The sequence below is a fragment of the Sylvia atricapilla genome, chromosome 19 (genome assembly GCF_009819655.1).
Source record: "Sylvia atricapilla isolate bSylAtr1 chromosome 19, bSylAtr1.pri, whole genome shotgun sequence".
NCBI lineage: Eukaryota > Metazoa > Chordata > Aves > Passeriformes > Sylviidae > Sylvia > Sylvia atricapilla.
The window spans coordinates 6577077-6601876 of record NC_089158.1 but is presented as its reverse complement, the minus strand read 5'-3'; the positions used below and the strand labels follow the sequence as shown (position 1 = coordinate 6601876).

The 24800-nt window shown below is 45.0% G+C and overlaps 1 protein-coding gene across 2 annotated transcripts in view; it reads right to left on the bottom strand.

Annotated features, from left to right (window-relative positions):
• The window catches only part of ABL1 (ABL proto-oncogene 1, non-receptor tyrosine kinase), a 78441-nt gene that overhangs the window by 9770 nt on the left and 43871 nt on the right, over nucleotides 1-24800 (bottom strand). The window contains exons 1-6 of one of the 2 annotated variants that reach the window (XM_066332772.1): nucleotides 22330-22913; nucleotides 13063-13236; nucleotides 11826-12121; nucleotides 6511-6783; nucleotides 2591-2675; nucleotides 2051-2228 (exon numbers count right to left, since the gene is read on the bottom strand). In XM_066332772.1, the coding sequence (XP_066188869.1) occupies nucleotides 2051-2228; nucleotides 2591-2675; nucleotides 6511-6783; nucleotides 11826-12121; nucleotides 13063-13236; nucleotides 22330-22414 (1091 nt within the window). In that variant the 5' untranslated portion in view covers nucleotides 22415-22913. Of the gene's footprint in view, nucleotides 1-2050; nucleotides 2229-2590; nucleotides 2676-6510; nucleotides 6784-11825; nucleotides 12122-13062; nucleotides 13237-22329; nucleotides 22914-24800 lie in introns of those variants that run through there. The other variant, XM_066332771.1, reaches the window with a different exon arrangement.

Below are 24800 nucleotides of genomic sequence, written 5' to 3'. Positions count from 1 at the left end.
CACAGAAATTCTGGAGTTACACGCACACACACAAGAGGGAAAGTTATTTTCCATTCTGTCTTCGTAAGACTGTCATCCGAACTTTTTTTTTTTTTTCCTTCTAATTTGAAGTGAGAGCTTCAAGAAGCCCCCTCACTTTCAATAAAAGCTGCCACCCTCAGGATAAAAATATTCCAAAGAAATGTCAGTGCTCAAGTTATCAATAGCTGGGGATGAGCACTGAATAAACTGAGTTTCAATTCCTCACTTCTTGCCCACCTCTGTAGTGCTTCAGTCACCCCAACCAACACCAGGCATTCTCCAGAACTCCTTTTCCAGTCCTTGCTTCAGCACCAGGATGAGCTTCCCAGCCCTGCTCTTTCTGCTCCCAGGTGTACCACCTTTTACAACACAACTTGTTCACAAACCAGCATTTGGCCTTTGCAAACCTGCAGAAGCCTCTGTTATCAGTGCTGGCCTTTTCAAAGGACTGGGAAATAAGCAGATTTAACATTTTCTCCATATTTTTTTTCACCACTGGCCCCACCCTGGCAGGTGAGAGGTGTGCACGTTGCATTTGCCACTTCCCTGGGTTGTACATGCTGTTTGCATCCTTGGAAATGCTTCAGGAGGATAAAAATGTAAAGCAGATAAGTAAATTTCTCCTAATATTAGGTTTTGTTAAAAACACTTTTCCAGATTGTGTTACGTTGAACTAAAAATTAATTGTACCAGGAAGCTCCTGTGAGATCTTTAGATATGAGGCAGACACTGCTGTTTCTGTTGCTTGTTCTGCTCAATCAGAATAAATTAAAAAAACAGAAAAAAGTACATCTTACTAGATGCCCATTTAAATTTCACAGCGTTTTTGAATGTCCCTTCTTATCAATGCTGATTACTACAATGTGTATCTAAATAAAAGCTCCTCTCCATAATCAAATTCCTCCTCCTTCCTGATTCATTATATGAGGTCAGAGCACAGCATTTGAATCCATGGATGTGAATTGTGACAACACTCTTCAAATAATTGGGTAGGTGGTAATGGGGGTGGCTGATAAGGAAAAACGCTACTATTTATTTTAGATAAATGGGTCATCAGAAGGAAGAGGAAATGAAATTAAATGAATGGCAGAGAAGACAAATGAGATTCACATAAAGGAGTTTTTAAAGTTTACTTCCTGCAGGCTGAAGGGACAAATATCCTTTCAACAGAGCAAATCAAAGGCTGGCAATTTTAATTGGCAGCACCACTGTTCAATTTATTGACTGATAGCAGCATTTAACCCGGCCTTTCAAGCAGCAAAGGCAGCTCATGGCTTAGAAGAGCGCCTAGAACTTTACACACGATCTTCATATTTGTCTCTATGAAAAAAACACGTGCTAATTCCATATTCCAGTTAATTGGGCAGGAAAGGTCACGCTACGACACCGAGAGAATCTTGTACAAAGCTCAGCCACTCTCGAGCCCCGGTGCAGGATGTGTCATTACATTGCCAGGAGCCCATTTCTGCAGACAAGGAACGCAAAGCTCCAGCCATAATTGCAGCACACTTTAAAGGTCAGAGTCCCTGAGACTTTTAAGACAGCAGAGATGCTTATTAAAGTGAATACACAATCTGGACAATAGCATGGAACAATCCCTGCAGTGGAAAACAAAGTGAAGCAAACAAGAAAGAACAGGGGATGAGGCAGTGCTCGGAGGGTGATTCTGCCGTGGGGACCTGCACACATCCAACATCACCAACTGCAGCTGGTTTGAAAGGTTGTTAGAAACAAGGAAGTGGCTTGTCTGGTCCATTAAAAGTCTACTACTTTGGGCTTAAATTCACATTTAATGCCTTGCCCAAAATATTTAAGTAGTGATGTGTCTTTCACTTGCATCTGCTTCAAAGGCAAGAGAAACACCGTAAGAGAAAAGCCATCCTTTGGACAGGTTAATAGACTGTGCCAGATTTGCACTAGTGTGTTAAATATACGACACCAATCAACGCTGTGATAGCCTAAAAGGGAGGAAAATACATCAAGGATTGCTCTCTGCTTGAGATTCAAGGATGCTCACTGTCCTTCCTACCTGTGGATGAAGTTTTTCTTCTCCAGGTACTCCATGGCTGAGGAGATCTGAGTTGCCATGTACAGCAGCACCACAGCATTCACCTCCTGCCTGTTACACTCCCGCAGGTAATCCAGCAGGTTCCCATACGTCATAAACTCTGTGATGATGTAGAAAGGAGGTTCCCGTGTGCACACCCCTGGAGAAAACACAAAGTTGACGATAAATGTTGCAGAATTAGTGAATCTTCAGGTTTCATCCTCGAAAGGCAATTTGTACCTCCGGAAGTCAGAAAAATGGGGCTCGTGGAAAGAATGGATTCTGCTTGGAAGTGGTTAATAGAGGGGTTTAATTTTCTGCTTCAGGCTCTGGCAAATTAAACATTAGGGAGACGAGATCATTAAAAATAATGTATTAGTGGTACAAATTGTGAATTTTTGCCAGACAATAAGTGTCTGTATTTAAAGCCTTGGTATGGTAAGCAGCTTATCTGCTCCTTAACATCCATATCACTGCACAAGGGTTTAGTTCAAATCCCTCTGCTTGGTATTTATCACTTACCTAATAATTGCACCAAGTTAGGATGCTTGATCTCTTTCATTACTGCAGCTTCTTTCAAGAACTCTTCCACCTCCATGGTATCCTCCTGCAGAACAATGGCAAAGCTTTGGCAAAGGAAGTGTACACAAAGGAGGAACAGATTTTTGTATGAGGACACAAAAAGAACTGCAAACCGACAACCTAAGCCACAGTTCCCACACAGTAATTTTTCCCTGTAGCCACAACACAAAGCCAGGGAGTTACAAACATTAATTTTTGTATGATTTTAAAAATACATATTTTTGTCATTTTCATACTATCTGAGCTGTCTGGGACAAGAAAATCCATATCCCTTTTGTGAAGGGTCCCTCACAGAAGGCTCGGGAGCTGAAAAGGAAAAACAAGCTTGTTCCTAACAGAATAAAAAAAGATACCATGAAATAAAAAGTATAGAAAAGGAACAAGAATGAACATAAAAGAAAGGATACACCACAATCAAATGCTTGAGAGGCTGCTGAAAGGCAGGCCCTTGGGTTCACTGGGCAGGAACAAGAAATCCCCTCTCTCAGTCAGGGAGGCACAACCGATGGCAGCCACTGTGAGACTGAAAGCCTAAAGTTCCACAGATTCATTTCTGGTGTTTAGAGCCTGACCCATGACGTATCCATTCTGGGCAGACGTGTCACTACCAATTTGCTGGGTGCCATAAAGTTACTTGGCACAGCACAAAACCAAGGAAGATACAATCTTGCTCAAAAGACATATTTTTCTTGAAGCAGATATGCCCCAAATGGCCGGAAGGTCATTTCAAAGTGGTGCAAAAATACAGATCTATTCCTAAAGCAATGTTTCTTTCTATATCCATATTTTTTTCAATGATGGATTAATGTTGACAGGCTACATGGACAAAGTGTTTCAGGGAAGGATTGGAAAGGATTTACTGCTGCTGGTGAGAACGATAACAGTGGGCTGCCACTGTGAGATCCAGCCAGCTCCCTGCTCTGCATTTCGCACTGAGAACATTTTTCCAACACTTCCATTCAATCATTTACTATTCATTGCCAATTAGATTGATTGACAGCTGCGATTTGCTCAACACACTGTCAAAACTAATAGTCCAAAGGTCCTTGTGAGCAGAACCTTAAACTGTTCTCTTTGGCAAAGGAAACTGGGTTAATAATCCAGGTTGCAAAATTATCCTAAATATGCCTTTGTCTTATTCATGCTACACAAACCTTGGAAGGTTTGTCCTTTGCATAGCTGCTCCACAGTTTGAAATTTCTTACCTCTCAGTGACCATATTAATAGGAAGGACACATACAGAGAACCACTGTAGCAATGACCTCTCTGAAAACCTGGTCTCATGGAAAGGACCAAGCTTTAACGGGCTCCCAGCTCCCACTATACTAAACCATGGCAGAAATAAAACAGCTCTGGCTGTCCAGCATTTTCTCAGCACAGCACAGGGCTATGCCATGGCATTAAGGGACATCAGGGTTACATGTTAGCTAATTTAAAACACAGGCTTCTCTGCTGGGGAAAAATAAAGGAAAAAAAAAAAAAAACCACAAAAAGCAGAGGCAGTCCTAGGGGCAGCAGAGCTGAGGTGCACAGTAAGAAATGTGCTGAGCTGATCAGCTCACAGCAGCTCAGCCATTAAATGGCCCTCAGGAGAACCAGCTGTGGCCAGAGTCACGACCAGCTGCACTTGGTCCAGTGCAGGTCACAGAGCTCCTTGTCCCCACAGCCACTGCCTTGTGCTCCTGTCCAATTTGGGGGTAAAAAACCACAAATTCAGAGCATGTCCTGTTATAACAGCCCCTGATAAATACTGTGTCCTGTGCAACCCACAGAGCTGCCAGGGATGGATTTTAACAGGCAATGTCTCCTAACCAAAACATGGTCTTGCCCTCTCCAGTTAAACACTGAGGAACAGTGTGTGCTGCTTCGATTGCTTCTTCTCCAGTTCTGTGCCAGCCATGAGCTATCTTTAGACACTTGATAGAAAACTGAACAACAAATGGGTGTTCGTAAGCATCATTATTCAAAAAGATGCTGGAAGGACTTTTCTCCTTCTCTCTCTCTTTTAGTCTTCGCTCTCCTTTATCTTTCTTATAGAGATATCTGAGGTAGATGGGGAAGGAGCAAGAAGAATCATACAAAGTTTTGAAAAACATTCTCTCAAAGGAAAATAAAATGAGTCATCCGAAGATTTGGGCAGAAGCTGCAAAAGGCTTGTTTTTCCCAGTAGAACTGGGATATAAATGCATTTTTAAAATGTTTCCCAAAACTTTGAAGAAAGCTATAATCCCACCTGTCAGGCAGTAGACTAATGGATTTAAAGAAGGTGGATTATAAATTTGCTTTTAAGGATGGTTTTAGTGTGCATAATTGCAGGTTGAAGTGTTTCTCAACTCTCTTCCTGGTTGTTCTTACACTCCCCAGTGGAACATGCTGCTCCATACTACATTATGAACCACTTTTAGTCATGTTTCATTAAATATTTATTTATTTGAAACAGCCATGGTCTGTATTAAGGTTTCTCCTTTGCACAAACAGATTTGATGGGATAACATGCAATTTACCTTTGTTGATGGGTTTTAGGGAGAAGAGAACAAAAATAACAACTTCAGTTTGGAGCAAGATGGGAAGCCTGAAAGCATCAGGAATCCTCACACTGCAACCAGCAGCAGGAAAATGTTACTGCAAGCCATGCTCCAGGAAAGAGCTGAGCTCTCCTCAGTATGAGCAGGTTTTGCTGAAGCTGGTCACATCCCATCTCACCTGCACCGCAGCGCTCTGAGCAATCCCGAGCAGGGACAACACTAGATGTCACTCGCTCCCTGTGCAAGCAGCACTTGGACTCCCCCGCTGGGAGCAGCAGCAGGAACCTCCAGAGTACAGAAAAGGCCAAAATGAAAATACTTTCCGCAGCCATGGCAACCCAGAAGTACTGAGGCAGCCGCTGCTCAGAGAGCAAGGAAGAAATGTTTTCCCCAAATCAAGGAAAGGTCCTTCCCCCGACACTGAAGCGTCTACAGAGTTCTCTCCACTTCAAAATTTCCATTGCAAAAAAAAAAAACCAAAAAGAAACAAATGAAACCCTCGGTTCTGTTTGTTTCTGCAAGACCAAACCACGTCCCCATTCGAGGAGAGAGAACATGGTGTCAAGTTCACATAAACTCCTATTAAGCAATCAAATGCAATGTGTGCAGATGGTGCCAGATGATCTCAAGACAGTTTTATAAACATAGATGAATTAGCAACGACCTTATGAACTCACAGAGCACTATTTGCATTTCAAGGGACAAGGAAACCAAGACGCAGAAATCAGGGAGCAGAGCCAGAAACAGAACTGATTATCCAGTTCTTCATTAAAGCCACTTATGAATTTTAATATACCTTAGCTTGCATACCATTTTTCCTCCTCTTGTGTCTTTTGATAAGAAGCAGCTCTGAACAGTTGCTTAAGAATTCCAGGTACACAGGGAGCTTGTCTTTTGGGAAAGACGCCGCATAAGACAGAAAATCAAAACATGTAAAGCCTCCCTGAAGCACAGGCTTTGAATTTTACGTTGACTAACTCACAATCTACAGTTTTCCTTAATACACCAGCTTGTGCTGGTGTGTTCATCCCTGAACAGCTCACCTTTACCACACCCTGAATGCGAGACATTGCAGCACTGTTTACTTTTCTAAGGTTGCATCCATTCTCCAGCAAAAACTGCGCTGTTAACATCCTCCTTTGTTTAGATACGAGTGTTATAGGTATCACATAAACCATAAGAGGATCAAACTCTTTTAAAAATAGTCAGTTTCCAGCCTACAGCACTCAAAGGGAGGGCTGCCATCAATGCAAACACCTAACTAGAACTGAGGGCAGCCAGCCAGCTGGAACTTGCTCCCAGCTGAACAGCGATCGCTCCGAGATTGAGTCCTACCTTAAGAGTCTTCACGGCCACTGTCAGGTTGTACTTCTTCCAGACTCCTTCATACACCTCTCCATACTGGCCCCCACCCAGCTTGTGCTTCATGGTGATGTCGGTGCGCTCGATCTCCCACTTGTCGTAGTTGGGGGACACGCCGTAGATGGTGGGCTTGTTGCGCTTGGGCGCCGGGTAGTGCAGCGTGGTGATGAGCCCATCTGCCACGGTGGAGTGGTGATGGACCAGCTCTGCCAAGGTGTTGAAGCGGCTCTCTGAAGACACATAGAGCTGGGAACCAAAGGGGAAGGGAAAAACTCGTTCAGGTAATGCCCCTTGGGGAACTCAAAGGCAGGAGCTGCGTCATGAAAGCAAAGTGTGGCGTTGCTTCTACTTGAGCCGTGGAACTGTGAGCTCCACAAGCTCTGTAACCAGCTCCAGAGCTCAGAACAATCAATGCTTACATGGGAAAGGCATGGATTCAGGAGAAAATACATGCACTTTGCCAAAACAACAGGGCAAAAATGGCTGCAAATAGCATGCTGTTGCTTGGGATGTCTTTTTTCAAAAGGTGGTCAGTGGGACATTTCCTGGAGAGGTGTCACACTCAGTGTCTCAATTTCACTACTACTATTTGGGTTATGACACTTTCACCTGCCTAAATTCTCCTTGAAGAATCACTGGCAAACCAGAGTTTTCCCTGCTTTAGGCCTGAGCTTCTGCAGAGGTTTAGCATGAAGTCAGGAGCTGGTCTGTTCCATTCCTGTGATGGGCACTGATCAATAGCACAGAAGGAAAATCATTACCACTGAATGAAAACCTGCTGCGAGGCATGATAACCCATATTTGTTACCTTCTTAACATTTATACAGAAGATCCACTTTAAGCCTAAAATCCTGCTAAAGATAATGGACAACTGACTCCCTCCCACCAGAGCTGTCTCCAGTTTTTATCCTCAAGCCCAGTCTTCTGCCAGGCAAAGTGAAAAAAGCTAGAAATTTGATTATATGAAAAGTTCTCCCAGAAGGACAGGGAGAAATCTTTGCATCAACAAGCATTTTTGCATCATAGTGCAGCCTACAAGACAGAAGATGGAAGAGCTCCATTCCTCACAAAGGGCCAAGGTTTGGCAAGGGACAAGCCCACAGAAAGAACAGCACCACGTTAAGCCACCCAAATTCCTGCCCAGTCCACACAGTACTCCTGCTGCTCATATCACATGCCAACAGCTATGATCAAACTTCCCAAATGCTTCTGACATGCTGGATGTACACTCAACAGTTTCTGCATTTGCAGTGGCCATCTGTTTGGGATTTCAGGAAGCTGGGAAGCTGATAGGGCTGCCAGGCATTTAAAAATCCCAGACTTAAAGTGAAATTCTGCTTCTTCCACCTAGACAGAATTTTTGGATGGAAGAAGAAAATGCATCTTTGAAGCTCCAGTAATAAGAGAGTATCACCAACAAAAAAGGGAGCTGCATTTGCAAGAGAAAAAAAATGTTTGCAGGAAGGGGCAAAACCACCTTCAAACCTCACTAAAGTCTTTTTAATGGAGACTGGAAAATAATGGCAACTTCCTGGGGAGCATGTTCACAACTCTCTACCAAAATGAATCAGATATTCTTTTGGTAAAGTAACTGGACCAAATCTCATTTCAACACTGGCTAAAAAAAAAAAACCCTCAAACAAAAAAAGCTCCTATGAAAACCTACAACACATTTCATGATCAAACAGGTGAAACCACCTTAAAACCACATGTTCTCTGAACAGAAAAGTGACAACATAAGAGCTGTTACAGCTGCTTGGTGTGAGTGACCAAGCATAAGCCATACAACCACAATTTAAAACAAGTCATGCCTGTTTGGGAATGATTTGAAGTACTTGCAGTGGATATGAGCAGTTCCCATGTTACACTGGGAATTAAAATCTAAAAATATGGATGTAGAAAAAGCTGAGCTCCAGGATTACTTGGAAGTATTAGAGAGGCATGGAGAAGGAAGCTCCCCCATGGTTTTATGACAACTTGTATCTCATGAAAATTAGAGATATCTGTATTTAGTGTGACAGATTGTATGATCCTGTTATAGAAGGAGAAAGAAGCTAAATAAATGGCCAAAGATTTCAGAGAAAACCTGTAGCAGGATGAGGACAGAAAAGGACTACCGTGTACAAGCCACAAAGCAACATTCCATGCCTTAACATTAATTAAGTTTTCCATTTACATTAAGATTAACTTCCACCAGTAAACATGTTTATTCTGAAGGCAGCTTTTTTCCAAGCTCTCACTGATGACACCCAACAAGAAAACCATGTGGTGCTGCTGACTTGTACACTTACAGAGGTGACAGACCCAGCACCTGAGTTTTGTAGGGACTCAAGTTTGCTTTCTGGCTATGTTGTTGAGACATTAGTCCAAATTTTTGTGCACCAAACAAACCATAAACACCAGACCTCTTCCAAGGGGCTCTGCTTGCACTAATGGGCTGCTCATCTGCACTTCCGCCACCAGCCCACAACTCTTTTTCCTGGCTGGAATATTTTATACAGGTGGTTACACTGGCTCATGCTAACCTCAGCACATCCTCAATCCAATGGCATTCCTGCTCCCCACTCATCAGACAAAACTGAACATCCACACCAAAAAACCCATGAAGGTTCAAGCCTGCATCCAATCCAGCCACTGGAGGATCCAAGAGACTCAAGCAGGACCCCAGTCCTGCTTCCTTCCTGCTGAGGACAGCAGGATTTGAAGAACTGGCTGGACAAGGCTGTTTATTCAGTTGGGTTACTCAATAGGAGGTTTTCCCTCAAGTACTATCAAGTCAGGAAAACCAAGTCCTCTGTACCACAGAAGTGGTTTACCAGATGACTGGTTGCACTGTGCCAACCAAATCAAGAAAGGTCACTTTTAATACCTTCCTTAAAAAAACCTTAACCAACAAAAGAAAACATTAGAGGGTGGTCCAGAAAAATACGACCCATTAAAGTGAGAAATACAGAAAAAATTCCCAGAGGAATTTTTTAAAATTTGTTGAATGCCAGTGCACTCAGTATCATTTGTACTAAAATTAAGATGTATAAACCTCTGATGTCTCTAGTCCTTTCAATTTTCCCCCAGGAAAAAGGCTTTGCAATGCAGGACACACCACTGTGCTGAGCAGCAGCTGCTCCACATGTTCCTCTAATACCTCTTTCTCCCGAAGCGTGTTCTGTCAGGCACAGGATATGATCCCACCAAAGCCATTCATCCTTACTGCAGCACTGGGAGATATTAAATTCCCTGGACAGGCTGACTGATGATACAGCAGGCTGAGAGGGCCCCAGGTGCTCAGGGCAGCGAAGGTAAGAGCTTTCCTCCAGCAGGGCCATGATCTGATCATGGTAATAAACAGAGTGCGACACGAGCAGCTCAGAGCAGGACCTGCTCCAGCAGCCTCCATTCCGCAGAGGGACAAACAGGGATATTGGCTCTCTCTCTTCCCAGCTCCTCAGCTTTGACAGCCAGGGACAGGGTGCTGGAAGAGCACAGTGTCCCCAGCCCAGCAGCACATCTGCCTCTGAGATGTCGCAATTCGCTGCCCAGCTCGTTAACGCAAATTGAAAGCGATGAGGTTTAACAGGGCGGGCTGTGAACTGCAGCACATGATGCATGGACATGGCAAACTGCCCCTTCTGCAGGGATGCTGGCACTTGGCACAGCATCAGGAGGACTGGGGCTACCTCTTTGCTAGATCCTGCAATGCCCAAAAGCCACAGGTCCTGGTCACTGCTGCTGCTCAATTTCGTATTTCCACGTACCACGAGCTGCAGATCTGCTTTGGTGAATTGTTCCAACCTGCACTTTTCCTCAAGAACACCAATGCAAGCAACTTTGTGGAAAATGAACAGTTAACCTGGCTAACACAGACCTGAATGGATTACTGGAGCTCTGCAGCACTGTTTCTCTGGGATAAAAACAGCTCTGCTGGAATGAAAGCCTTCATATGCCAAACTCTGCTCTCAAACGGAGAACGTGTGCTATGTCCTCATGGACACATGCTTATTTACACCAACCCAAAGAGCCCTCAGTTCAAAGCGTTCACATGTGAGCACTGCTCATCTGCCAGCATCTATGGGAATAGAAGGAATATCCACTACAGAGACAGAAGGAAGGATAATATTCCAGACTGCCATGTAGTCCTTCCAGTAAGCTGCATGTCAGCACTTCACAGAGCTGATGCTGACCACAGAGAGTGCCTACATGGGAGGGAGAAGGAAGAATCAAAATGCCATAAAGCTGAAAATATGTTGCCTTAAATAACATGGTCAGAATTGTCTCAATTACAACCCATTTGCTAAAGCAGACCAAAAGTATTTCATCACTGAATAAAATCTGTTTATCCTATTGGAGGCTTCAGAGTGCTGAGTCTGATAAATAGGAAACACTGTGTACTGGGTCCCTGTATTTTCAAACTAAAGATTTTGCTGTCAGCATTGCTGTAAGAAGAGTAAAGCTCTCACAGGACAAAGGAAAATTTGGCACAGTGGGCTGCTATTATACTTCATTACTTTTATTTTTTTTCTTTTGAAGAAATTTAATGGCATAGAATCTGTCATCTATTAAATGCTGGCAAGAAGAGCCTCAGCAGCCATGCTCCAGACCCATAGTTCAACTTCTGCACAGGATCTAAAGAGACACTGCTTAAAATAGATTTGTTAAAAAACAACATTTTCCAAAATCCAATGCCAGTAGAAATGTTTCCATGAAATTAAAACAAAAATCCGTGGAAAACTACACTTTTATGCTAACATTTCTCTGCAGCATCCACAAAGCACAGCATTGCAACACTGCTACAGCACACAACAATCTAAGGAAAAAATGAAGGAACTGGGGACAAAGCCCATATAAAAGTGAAAGTGCCTACCCGTCTCCAATGATCACGCTGAAATACTGTAGAGAAATCAAAACAGTAGTTAAAAATACCGCAGAATACCTCAGAAAGCACTCTGTCCCTAATATTTATAGGATTATTAGCAACAGGCACAGACTTGTCTGATTTGACAGTCAAGGAGATCTTATCTTTTGAACATAAGGGACAAGAATTCTCAGAATCTCTTATTAACGATCTATTAGATTCTGCTCTGTTATTTTCTCCCTTAAAGTGCTTCACTGCTGATCTGTATCACACAGTTTGCTAAAGGAAATAAAAACTGCTTTGTCCCAGCCACATCAGAATCTCACAGCTCACTGTAACTACAGACAGTGAGCCCCACAACCAGAGCTCAGAACTGCTACGGCTCGACCCGGCGCACACCAAGCACATCCCAGCAGGGTTTGCAGAGCCTGGAGCCTACCTTGCCGTCGGAGGCAGTGTTGATCCTGTAGTGGTAGACCCTGCCCTCGTAGCGCAGGGAGATGGATCTCTGGCCGGGGCTGCTCTCGCTCTCCCGCACCAGGAAGCTGCCGTTGATGCCGCTGCTCAGCAGGTACTCGGCGGCGTTCCGCGACACCGGCCCGTGGTACCACGAGTGCTTCTCCAAGCTGTTCACTGGGGTGATGTAGTTGCTGGGGACCCAGCCCTGCCCGTTCTTGGTCTGCGCCTCGCACCACTCCCCATTGTGATTGTAGCCCAGCACACGGAGCTTTTCACCTTTGGGGAAAAGAAAATGTGTTTAGACCATTCCCCATCGTGAGTGTAGCCCAGCACACGGAGCTTTTCACCTTTGGGGAAAAGAAAATGTGTTTAGACCACTCCCCATTGTGATTGTAGCCCAGCATATGAAGCTTTTCATCTTTGGGGGAAAGAAAATGTGTTTAGACCACTCCCCATGGTGAGTGTAGCCCAGCACACGGAGCTTTTCACTTCTGGGAAAAAGAAAATGTGTTTAGATATGGCAAGCCTGGGAGCTGAGGGCAAAGATAAGTTCTTTCTGCCTAACAGATCTCCTATAAGAATAGGTATCTGACTCAGCAGGGAGCATGTGTTTCTCTTCAAGCTTGAGTGGACTTCTCCAAGCCAAATAAAGTCACATGCTTCAGATTTTTAGGCTCTCCTGCAGTTCTGCACCAGCTCCATTGCTGCTCGAGTTTAAAAAATGAATCCAGCAAATTTTATTTGAACTGAGTTGGCTTGTTGGAGCTAGGAAAGAACTGGAGTGGATAAAAAATAAAAAAATAATTTCAATTAGGAAGGTAAGTAGATGTGACTTGGAGTACATACAGTGTTTTCTTACTCAAGCCTTCTGGTCCTTATATCTGTACAGTCATTTTTCAGGGACTGTGTTTTGGGGAACTATGAATGTAGGAGGCCAGCCTCCAAAATCAGCTTAGTTTAATTTCTCAGTTCAAATTCTTGCTCCTAATGGAGACTTCAGTTTTGGCAAACAGTTTCTTGCCCAACGCAGTAAAAAAGACAGTTATAACCTCTAAAAAGGTCATGACTTTGTGAATTATTTGTATTTAAGATGATTTCCCACAGTAAAAAAATAAAAAATTCCACAGGGTTTGGTGCAAAACTTAATTATTTCACAGTGACTTTCCTTCCTACACCTTCTCCCCCACTCCCAGTGGAATTCTGGCCAACGACCTTACCTTTTGTTATGCTGAGAGTGTTGTCCCCACTTGCCACAAAATCATACAGTGCAACGAAGAGATGGGGGTCATTTTCACTAGGGCAGGAGAGAAGGTTTTCCTTGGAGTTCCAGCGAGCTGCTTCGCTCAGACCCTGCGGCTCAAAGTCTGACACTACCGGTCTCTGAAGGGCTTCTGGAGGAGAGAGAGGGAGACAAAGGAAAAAGCAGGTTCATTTTGGCTGCTAAAAGACATCTGGCCAACCCACGCACTCGGACTATCTAAGTTGAATTGTTTCATGACACGTGTGCTCCTCGTGCGTCAGAGGACAGATATGGACAGTGCCTTAATGCAGATCTCCTGCCACACAGGCAGGACACTCTTATCCCAGAGCTGTCCCCAGCCTTCCCAGAGCCCTTCCCAGCTCCTGCCTCTCAGGAAATGCAGGAAAGGGAAAGCCCCTCTCCATCCCTCCAGTAAATGCAGCTCACGTAGGCTGTTTGCTGCCTGTAAATCCTTTGGCTCATACCTAACTGCTGGAATGGTTAGATTTGAAAACAAACCCAGGACCTTTAAAAGCTAAATCCCCTAATTATCCTATAAATGAAATGGCCAGAACGTGCAGCAAATGGAGCCAAGCAGGGCAAGATTTATAAGACATGGTATTTAAGAAGGAGTTAGATCTTTCTGCTCTTCACAATATTTTTAATCATTTCTCCTCTTATTCAATGACAAGGCAGTGTCTTTTTTGTTGCCCTCTCTCCTGCCCATCACTCTCAAACTAGAGCAGTGTTGAGCATACTCCTACATTTTTTAAGAACCCTGAGACACCTCCAAAGACAGAGATTCCTGAAAACTCAGCTTTACAGGTGAGGAAAAAACCAACCTCCGAAACTTTTTGTACACCCCAGCACATCAGGCATGTAATATTCAGTAAGTATCAGGCAAGTCCCAATACATCAAGGAAATTATTACAGTTATTCCTGTAAGTTCCTTCACTTTGGAGTATGACGGTAGAATTTGGAGCAGAAATGTTCCAGATAATTGTGCCCCCTCATTCTTTAACATGCTACCCCCAGATGTGCTGGCAGCGCCATGCCTGACTACTGGCACAGAGCCTGGACAATAAGTTGTGAAACTGTTGTATTTTGAAGGGTCATTCTCCATCTGGATGAGTTTGTTGAGCGAGGTCACAGCGTTGCACACAAACCATTGCGTCAGTGCGGCTCTGGGGACAGGAAACATGGCACTGTCACAGCAGCCCCTTGCGCCATGGAACTGCCCTTCACATCACACAGCATCAGCCCATGTCTGCTGAGCCCCTCCTCTGCACACACACGGCTTTGGACAGAGAAATCCCATCCCAAGTGTCTCCCAGACTGTCAGCTCACCTGGGAGCACGGTTCTCTTTTTACACCTGCAACACTCAGTAGCATTGTGCTGCTATACAGATGCAAGCCCATCAAAACATTGTTTTAACACTACTGTTTGCTTGGCCTGGAAATTCAGTATAAGCTGTGCTAGTAAACCTCATGCAATTGACACCAGAAAAGGCACGGAAGTTCAGTGAGGATGGAGATGTGTCCAAAATACATTCCCAAAATCCCCACCAACTCCCCAGAATTCAACCCTACAAATCCTAACAATACATATTATTTTCCAATATTATCTGTTATCTTTGATAGTGAAAGTGTAAATAGTAGTGGTGGCCTCTATTTACCCAAAGACAATCTGGCATCCTTGGTCAGGTGACCATGGTAAAGGCTCTCTGGGTGGTTATTTATGTATATGAATACCAGTGTATTTGTTGGAAAATGTATATGATATATGTGAGCAAAATAGCAAATACAGACTCCACTGGGCCTGTTTTCCTAGCCAAACTGTAACTGCAGCGAGATGTATTTCCATAGTGAATCAGAGCAGCTAAATAATTCCACTTCCTAAATGATTCCACAGTCAGAAAAAGTGGTAGTGTGTTGGGTGGTTATTTTAAAGCACCTTGACATCTTGGCTTCCTCTTCCTGTGTCTTGCAGGAGAATATATTTTTATAGCCTGGGTTTCCCTCAAGAGTGACAATGAGAAAAGAAACAGAAAACCCACTTTCAGAAATTAAGCTATAATCATTTTACCATGAAAATGCTTTGATCCTGTCAAGCCCATTAAGCTCCCTTATCAAACACAGGGCACTGCAGTGACGGGAGATACTCCAAGGAGTTTAAACCATCAGTGAACACCTGGAACAGACAGACAGCAGAGCTGCACGTGGCAGACACAACCTCAGCAAGCAGCAATGCTGTGATGCTCTCCCTCAGATACGGGGCAAACCAGCACTCGCTGCTCCGTGGGATGGACCATAACCTCTGTTAGGAAGGAAAATGCCTCCCACACGGGGCACTGATTTGACAGGAAGGCAGGAAATCCAAGGAGCCTCCCTTGCAGCCTCAGCAGAGGATAGCTCAGGCACAGACAGGGATGGGGATGTGGGAGCAAAGCCAAGCACTCCACAAGAATGCCTCATGCCCAGGCCGTGGCGAGGCTGCGACTGACTCACTGCACACAGATGCCAAGGTATGTGCCTCGATTCAGCTGTGAGACAACACCGTGCCAGCTGCCAGCAACACCCACGAGCTGCGGTACGGGAGGTGGGGAAGGCTGGTTTTGCTCCATGACATTCCTACAGACACTGACTCAGTGATAATGCCTGCAAAACCAAGGACCAGCAAGAGCAAGGGCTGTTAAAACACACACACGAGAATTTGCTAAGCTGGAAAACCACACCAGTCTCCCAGTGGAATCAGAGGATGCTCCTAGCCTCTGCCTCTCCCAGTTTGACCCTGCTGTGCAGCCACAGGCACCCCAACAGAGGTGCAGACTGTGTGTGAACGTGCTGTGCAGGAGAGCACGATGGAAAGATGCCAGACACAACTCTTGGGCTGAATGGGGCTGGTTTTTCCAGAATGTAGGAACCCCAAGTTAAGAACTGGGGCGGGGAAGGTGGTGAATGAAGTCTGAAGTGTCCAGAAAGGGAGGATGAGGCCCTGAGTCAACATGGAGAAGAGCGTAAAGGAAAGAGCAGAACTGTGGTGACCCGAGTGTAGCAAAAGCTTGATAGACCGTGACAAAAAACACTTTTAAAGATCTGGGCCCCAAGAGGAGACTGTCAGCAGACTGAGGACACAAAACCATGAAGCGAGAGAAGCAGACAGGACATGTCCATCTGGGAGCCACGTACAGCCGGCTGTCAGCAGCGTTTATCCCTCTGAGCGATTCTCCAGCAAATCTGCCCAGACATTCCAGTCCTTCAGAGCAGGAATTAGATGTTGCTGTTCCTACATATTGAGGGCCTTTTTCAACACACAGCTTCTTCACCTCCTACTGCTGGTTTTAACTGCAATTTTACAGCACTGCTGAGATCTTCAGTGGGCCAGATTCCTCCTAATAAATCAGCCTGGCTGCTGTACCTACAGGAGGCCATCCTGGCACGCTGATGGGGCAGGAAGTGAGCGTAATTCAATCTGTTATCACTGTGCTGTCGTTCCTTCCACACATCCACTTTGTCTTGTGCTGCATCCCAGCAAGGCTGCAATTTATTACTCTGATCATACCGTGCTCTGGATAACACCTGGGTTCCTGATAGGAGTCCTAAAGCAGCACTGTAATTCACTTCTTCACTAACATCAACTAAATGATGACTCTTAATTAAAGCAATGCAGACTTTGAAATAAGACAACAGCAGCTTGTATTTTGAGGCAGTAAGAATGTCATCATTTCCCCCCTAAATTAAGTTTTTAGCAGAAGGTATTTATGCTTGCACACTAAAAGGTTTCGTAAGTGTAACTATCTCCTGCTCATTACTGTTCATACAAAGCCATGAATCGCTGTTAGGGGCTGTGTGAGAACTTCTCAGATATGAACAATTCTGGTCTAGATCAACGCAAGCAAATTTCCCTGACAATGTAAGGGAAGGGCTGGAAAACAGGCAGGAGCACAGAATTACTCTTGGCTCCTCCATAGCTGACCACGAGGCAGTCCCAAGGGAAGGAGGAGACCTCCTGTCTCCCTACAAAACAAACATCCTGTGGGCTTACAAACTGTGCTGGCATTTTTTCCACAAGGTTTGTAGAGCAAGGGAATGCAGAACACGTCTAGTAATCTCTTTGGAGGCACAGCACATGCCACCTAAGCCTTCTCCTTTCCCTACATTCCCTGTACTCTTCTTTTCCCCCTGGAAGAAACTATGATAAATGGCAGAATAGCAATGTAGATTTAATACTTTCAAATGTTTCCAACTCTGAGCACATATGACAAAGCAGCTGCCTCTCTGTTTCAGTCTTTTTCCTTAGTGGCCCTCACAGATTCCCTATGCCTGATGGAATATGGATTTAAATATAAAATGGAAGAACCTGTAAATCAGATCTTTCCAAAAAATAAGGAAAGATTTATGTTTTATTTCAGACTCATCCCTCTAGTGAGATCAGGCTCAGCCTCTCCTGTTACCCACTGCAAAGCCCAGCTCACAGACCCTTCTGCAACAATGGCAACTGCTGGTTTTCCTGCTCCTGGCTGATATTTGGGAAGCCCACCTTCTTAGAGCGAGCATGAGGATAAATGCCACTCTCTAAGCATTGTGTACTTATACACAAAGATGAAAGTAGTGCAGAAACTGATCCAGCCCCACTCCTCTGAGCTGGACCAGTCTCCCTAGCTGTGCTGCCCTATTACCCCTCCCAGCAAGGCACCTTCCTTCTGCAGCGCTCCCTCCACATGGCCACCAGGAATCTCCAATACTGAACCCCAAGAACAAGGGCATCCATGGCTCCTTCTGCATTGTCCAGGCTCACACAGACCCTCACAGTCAATTGCAGTGTGGGATCTTGTCTGAGCACCTCTGGTGATGCAGCCTCTCCCACTCCTCCAAGAGATTATTCCATAATTTCAGGGCTTTTACTGTTGGCTCTTTGTTTTGTTGGTTTGTTTGTGGGTTGTTTTGTTGGGTATTTGTCCACGTTCATTTTTACACAGACCTGTAGGTTCTACCTGAGCTCATTCACTGAGTTTATTCCACTCATAATCCCTTAGTGACATGGCAAACACCATCTTCAGCCAGCTAATCACAGCTGTAGATGGATGGAGTGGAACAGGAACAGTGGGCATGGCAGAAATTTGAACTTTACTCCCAAATCTGCCACTAAGTTCTGCCTGACCTTAGACAATAACCTCTGGGAGAGGAAGGGAGAAGAGCAACTAGACTTAAGTGAACTTCAATGACACTTCAGTATTTCTGACAACTTCATTTTTACAGCTTTTGGTTTTGTTTCCTCACTGAAGGAGCAGAAGTAGGGAAATCTGCCCGATTCTGAGCCCTGGGCAGGGAAAGCACCAAGCAAGAATCATCAAGATTTACTGTTATATTCCCTTGTTTTACTAAGCAGCCCCACAGACTGCTCAGGGAAGGACAGGCATATTTGTGGATGATCTCTTTTAGGCCTGATAACAGTTACAATTTTTTCCTGTGAAACCATAATCCTTTTCCTCACCACATCCCATAGGAAACTGTAGCAAGCACATCAACCAGATTTTAACAAGGATGGAACAAATAAGAACCACTGGAACACACATAACTAGGAAGCCACTACAAAGCCAGAAATGTGGATAACAGCAAGAACTCTGCTGAGGTGTGGTAGATAAGAGGCCATGAGGTGAAGGGCAGAAAATAGCCAAGAAGAGAAGAAACAAACAGAAGGGAGGCAGCAGCTCCAGGTTAAATCATTTGCTCTCCCTAACAGGGTGATCAAAGCCCTCCTTGCTGATCCCAGTGACACTGGGGCAGATGAGTCACTGTGCTGCCAATTTAGGTCTGGCTTAATACATGCCCAAGTGCATTACAAAAATCTCTCTCCAGGAACAGCGCAATGGGTACAGGCTGTCACTCCTCCCTAGGCTTTAGCTGCAAGAGGACAAGCTAAAAAAAAAATAAATAAAGCTAAAACAATAAATAAATTGGGGGGGAAGACAATCTGACAGATGGCAGGACAGGAGTTTTTTCTGTTAGAAAACAAAAGGACTTAACCAGTGTCCCCACAATGGTTGTTGTTTTTGTTTGGTTTTTTTTTTTTTTTTCAAACTTCACAGAGAACACTGACAGGTTTTAAACAAGGCTTCTGCCTTTCAGTGGTAGAGCCAAGCCCAAAAAGGCAGCAAGACTATTTCAGCCCCTATTTGGGACATGGACACGTTCTGTTTTCCTGATCAGATTGGCAGCAATGCTCACTGTGCCTCTTCCCTTCTACTCTTTACCCTTTCTTGGTGTGAAGTGGGTGAGGAATTACTCACTTTGGCAAAGGCAGAAAGGAGAAAGCAGATGCGAGAAATTCAAATCTGTCACATTTTAAAATAATATTTACTAGTGGGAATAGAAATGAGGGCAAAGAAATGCCCAGCTCAAACATCAATACGGAAACTCAGTCATTGTCAGAAGTTTGAACTCATTTTTGATCAAGTTAAGAGGAGATTTCAGCTTTTCCAGGGAGCAGGACAGTCTGCCCTGGCACAGCAGCACAGGGACATGGGCCACAGCACCTGCCAGCCCTCCACACCACACACAGAGCATCTGCAAACAACCCTCGTTCCTGCAAACTAACAGAGCATAAAGGCCTTTCAGAAGGGACCACCATGAAAAGAAAACCACGTTTCTGATTACTTGGTCAAAGGACACACACACCTGCACATGTGCCTGACACCAAATCCAGACTCACACAATATTCTCCAAAAGTGTGTTTAAAAACACAACAAACAGACTTGATTTTGTTATATCCCATGCTATTCATCAACCAAGAGCTGAATTATTTCTGGTAATGTATGAATACAAAAAAAAGGAATGAAGTAAAATTTCATCTATCCTCCTGGCTGCAACTGGTTTTCCAAGCACCTAATGGAGCTTTCAGCCTTTAAGGAGTTATGCTTAAGATTTCTTAATCTATTATAGTAAATTTCAGCTTTCCATACAACTAAAACAACAACAGCAGAGTTAAATCCTCCAGTGATACCACCATCATCTCATTAATTCTTTCAGAAGCTTCACAGAGGCTGAGGGATGTGCATGGAAATGCACTGGCCATCACAGGCTGTTCACAGGGATCCAGGAGCAATGATCTGGAGTTTCTGACCCTTGACACAACCCTGCCCCCTTCTCATGATCTGCCAAGTTTAAAATAACACATCTGTATGTAAAAACCTGTTACATTCTTAATGGTAACACAAGTAAATGGATTTCACTTGTGCTCTTGGAATTCAGGAGTTTGGGACAAGCCACCACCATTGTTTGATTTCAACCTCAAAATCATGTTTATAAGAAAGCTGCCCAGGAATACATTCAGCTTTAGAAAGGAGTAACAGAAAATTCTGCTTTTTTAAACTTCTTTTTCCTCAGATGAGTATTTCACCCTGCTCCTAGGAGTTCTCCAATCAATTATGGGGGTTCTGGGCTGGCTATGTCCCGACTGCCACATTAAGGTTGCAGATGCCACATTTGTACCTTTAACATCCAGTCTGACAATGGCTTTGGGTTTGCCCCACACTGAGCTGAGAAGTGAGACTGAGCTACCTTGAGGGATGCAGTAAAAGTTGTCTCAGCATGCATTTCCCATGCCACCATAAAAAACCAAATATGCAACCACAGTCTCAGGAAAGCAGAAGGTGGAAATACTACAATATTAATTGTGTCCAACACTCTTAACTCATACTGCCTATACAGCCAAGTCAAACTATGCCCTAATCCAATTATGAAACTGCATTGCAAACTGGGGAGGGGGGGAGTGGCTGTAATGAACACAAAAGAGAAAACTTGCAAAAAGAGTCAGGGCAACACCCTTGTAACATCATCCTTCAGCATTCATTTCTGCCGAGGGAAATGAGGCCCCCGGTGCTCTGCCTGTTCTCCCAGGGCTGTGTTGAAAGATCCAGCAGCACAGACAGGAGGCCCAGCACAGCTTGGGGCTCCTTCTCCACACACACCCTGAGCAATACCAAAGGCAGGGGATGCAGACAGAGGTTTTGTATACTTAAAAGATCGCAGAAGAAATCAGTCACATAAAAACATCAAAATTATTCATGCATCTGCCCACCACTTGGTTTCTGAAACTTTAAATAAGCAGAAAAAGTCCTCTGGAAACTATTCTTTGATTTTAAAGAACAGAAAATTCCTCAGAGTCACTGAATGCGAATCCAATAAATACAGCCTCATGATCCAAAACTTCTTCAAGGGAGTTTGCCACGAGCAGCCATTTGTAGATTCTGAGATTCCTAACCCATGAATTTCCGAGGGCCGTTTCTTGCACTGAATATTTGAGAGTTGAGCAACGACGACTTGCGATAGGCCCCTGGAAATCAGCTGCCGCCTTTCGTGCCTCTGATTTGATGAGTTAGCACAGTCCTCCTGGCAGGAGGATTATTTTCACTGAAACAACCTCCAGCAACACAAAAGAAGTTGAAGCAGCTTGTGGGATGGCCACAGCGCTGGAAGGCAGCGAAGAGGCTGAACAGAGGGAGCACAGCGCTGTTCTACACACGGGTGTGAAGCCACGTCGGGGTGAAAATCTTACTCGAGGTCACACCAAAGAGGACCTCAGCCCAAAGTCCCCCCTGCTCAGCACGGTGCCTCTGTCGCCCAAGCCTTCCATCCAAACCAGTCCATATGTTTAACATCTCACTGTCTATAAGTAACCAGGGTGTGACTCAGAAATCACTTTTTAAAAGCAAACATGCAAGAAAATTCAGTTAAACGAATGCCTGCGGAAAGCACGCTTAGAAAGGGGATAACCAAAATGGACCGAAGGGTTACGTATTAACGCACGCTGAAAATATTTCACCCATGCACTCATCTGAATTTTCTTCTTGAGTATGGAGTTGGGTTTTTTCACGTCCAAAATAAGGAAGATTCCTCCCCGCCTCCCGGAAGAAAAAAAAAAATTTATAAAGCCGAAGCCTGAAGATAGGGATTTGTTTATGGGCTCGGCAATAAGATCACTTGACATTTTACAACCATAAATGGTAGAGCCGCGCTCCCTCTGGAACCGCATTCATGGAAGGCACCTGGGGCCGCACGCCGCCGACACCGCTCGCTTCTTCACGGCAAAGCCCAGCCCGAACCTGGCCAGCTCCAAACATCCCCCAAACATCCCCCAAGGTGGCCCCAGCTAAAACTCCATGTGGGATGTGGGATGGTGGTGATGGGATCGGGCTGTGTCCCCCGGGAGCACTTCCCAACCCCGGTCCCTGTGGGTACTCACCTTCCAGGTAGCAGCTGGAGGAGGAGGAAAGCCCCTTCTTCGATTTGCAACCCACCAATTTCAAGCAAATCTCCAACATTTTCATTTGTTAGAGTTTGGCTTCGGCTGTTTGTTTTCCCTTCCCCCTCCTCCTCCTCCTTCGGCTTCTTCTATGTGGAATTATCCGTTAGAAGTCTAAAACAAAAAGTCTACAAAGATCCGGTAAAAGTCTAAAAAAAGTCCAGGAGAACTAAAACAACGTATCCAGGAGAAGCCTAAAACAAAATATCCAAGAAAACTCGACGAAATCCAGCGCTCCGAAAAGCATTTACAAGGGCGAGCCCGAGAGGCGGAAAATGCAGGGGCCGCGCACCTCCTCTCCCGGGGAGTTAACTCCAGCCATCTTCCCTCCTTCCCCAACTCTTTTGGCGGGAGAGAGAGGAAGGGAAAGGGAGGAAGGCGGGAAATAAAAGAAAAAAAAATAATAAAAGCAGTAAGAAAAGAAAAAAAAAAAAAAAGCCAACCAAGTTGGGCAGAGTCAGCGGTGCCGGCCGTGCGCGGCAGCCGCCGGGCGCTGCTGGGGCTCGGCTGCCAACAAAGGGCCCCTCACTCCGCCGCCGGCCTCCGTGACATCAGGCACCGAGCAACGCCCTCGCTCCTTAACCTCCTCCTGGCCGCGCCTCTCGCAGCGCCGCGGGGAGCCCGAAAGGCTCGGGGAAGCGGAGACAAGGCGGGGCTGTAGGCGCTCCGTGCCGCCCGGGGCTCCGCGGAGGCGGCACAGCGCTTTTCGGAGCTCCCGGAGAGGGGCTGCTCCCGGCGGCCGGGACACGCAGCCCCACAGCGATGCCCCTTTGTAACCCGGCGTGAAAACGGCGGGGGAGCTGCAGCTCTGCCCGGGGAGCCTTGTCTCAGCGTCTCTGCGCTAATTCAGGGGATTCAGGTTTCGGGTAACGTGGGTACTGCTGCTCCTCCGGCACGAGGGTCCGAAAGTTTTCACTCTCCCACTGTCTAGGAGTCTTTTTTCCCTGCAAACTGTGCCCTTTCCCTGCGTGTTTCTCAAGGCTACACACCAATAAATGCTCTCTGCTTATGCATTTTTATAGTGTTTTCTGGCATTATTGTGTGTGTTCCATTTAAACAAGCATCGTTTTTGTTATAATATATATTATCTATCTACCTTCCTACTTATGTCTCTCTCTAAAGGAGATAGCATATTAGGTATGTACACAACTGCATTATTTCCACTCAGAAATACCCTTTCACCTCCAAAAGCTTGGGGTGCTTTTGCTGCTTGGAGCAAGAGGTGCTCAAAGGGGCAGAGTTCATTAGGGGTGCAGAACACCACTGAGCTTGGGGAAAACGGCCTGGGAAGCTGATCCCAGCATAAACCACACCACAATGTGTGCAGCCCTCGGTGTGTCACACATGGAGTCAACAGAGCAGCATATCTTTGTTTTTGTCCCTGAAAACTTGCCTTCACATCTGACAGTTTATTTTGGCATGGTTTCTGACTAGTGCTTGTGCTCTTTTGCCCTCCCAACGTTTTCAAACATTGAATACTTTAGGGGAAACTCTGCATGCTTCCAGCATCTGAGGTCTGTGCCTCCGAAACAGCAAACATTGCTCAGACTCTTTAAACATTATTTTACAGCATCACTTTGCCTCAGTCTTCTGTTCCATGGGGTGAAAACATGAAAGACAGCTGGGAAAAAAAATCCTTGATCTCTCAACCCACACTGAACTGCAATAAGAGTGTTTGCCTTTTTTTCTTTTTCTTTTTTTTTTTTTTTAATACCTCAAGTCACATTTCTAGCAAAGAAATAACACTAAGAACAGTGTGATGTTCAAAGTGCTCTCACCTTTTTCTCAGAAAACATAAACATGGATATTCCCCATTTAATACACCAGAAAGCAGGTACAGAACTTCAACATTTCCTCGATTCAGATAGTTCAGCAAAGAGCTGAGGCTCCCATCCCCACTGCTGGCAGCCTGCATGGCCATTGGGAAAACAACAATACAGTTTTCCCCACTCTATCCCATTCTCTCTCCACTTCTGGAGAATTTCTATTTTGTGGAAGCACCAGAGTTTTAAGACAAACCAACACCTATCTACTTGTTCCTTGCCTGCCTAACGGGGAGCTTGTGTGCAACTGCACTGGGGGAGAGGAAAAAAAAAAAAACAGGAAAAAAAAAAAGTAGTTAAACACAGATCTGGAGGAGAAAGGTTACATAAATCACAGGAGGAGCTCAGTCCTCACATATTTCAGCCCAGTGTCATGTTTAGGGAACTGGGATGAAAGGAGGTTTTAAGAGCAGACCAAGCACCCTGCACACAACTTCTTTTCCATGAGATGAGCATCCTCATCCCTATCCCACTTCTCCTGCAGCTGTAGGAACACAGAATCCCCAAAGCATTCCCTTCATTACAAAGGCTGCCCCCCCATGAACACCACCCAGCCACGACAATTAAGGTTAATACAATGAGTGCCAG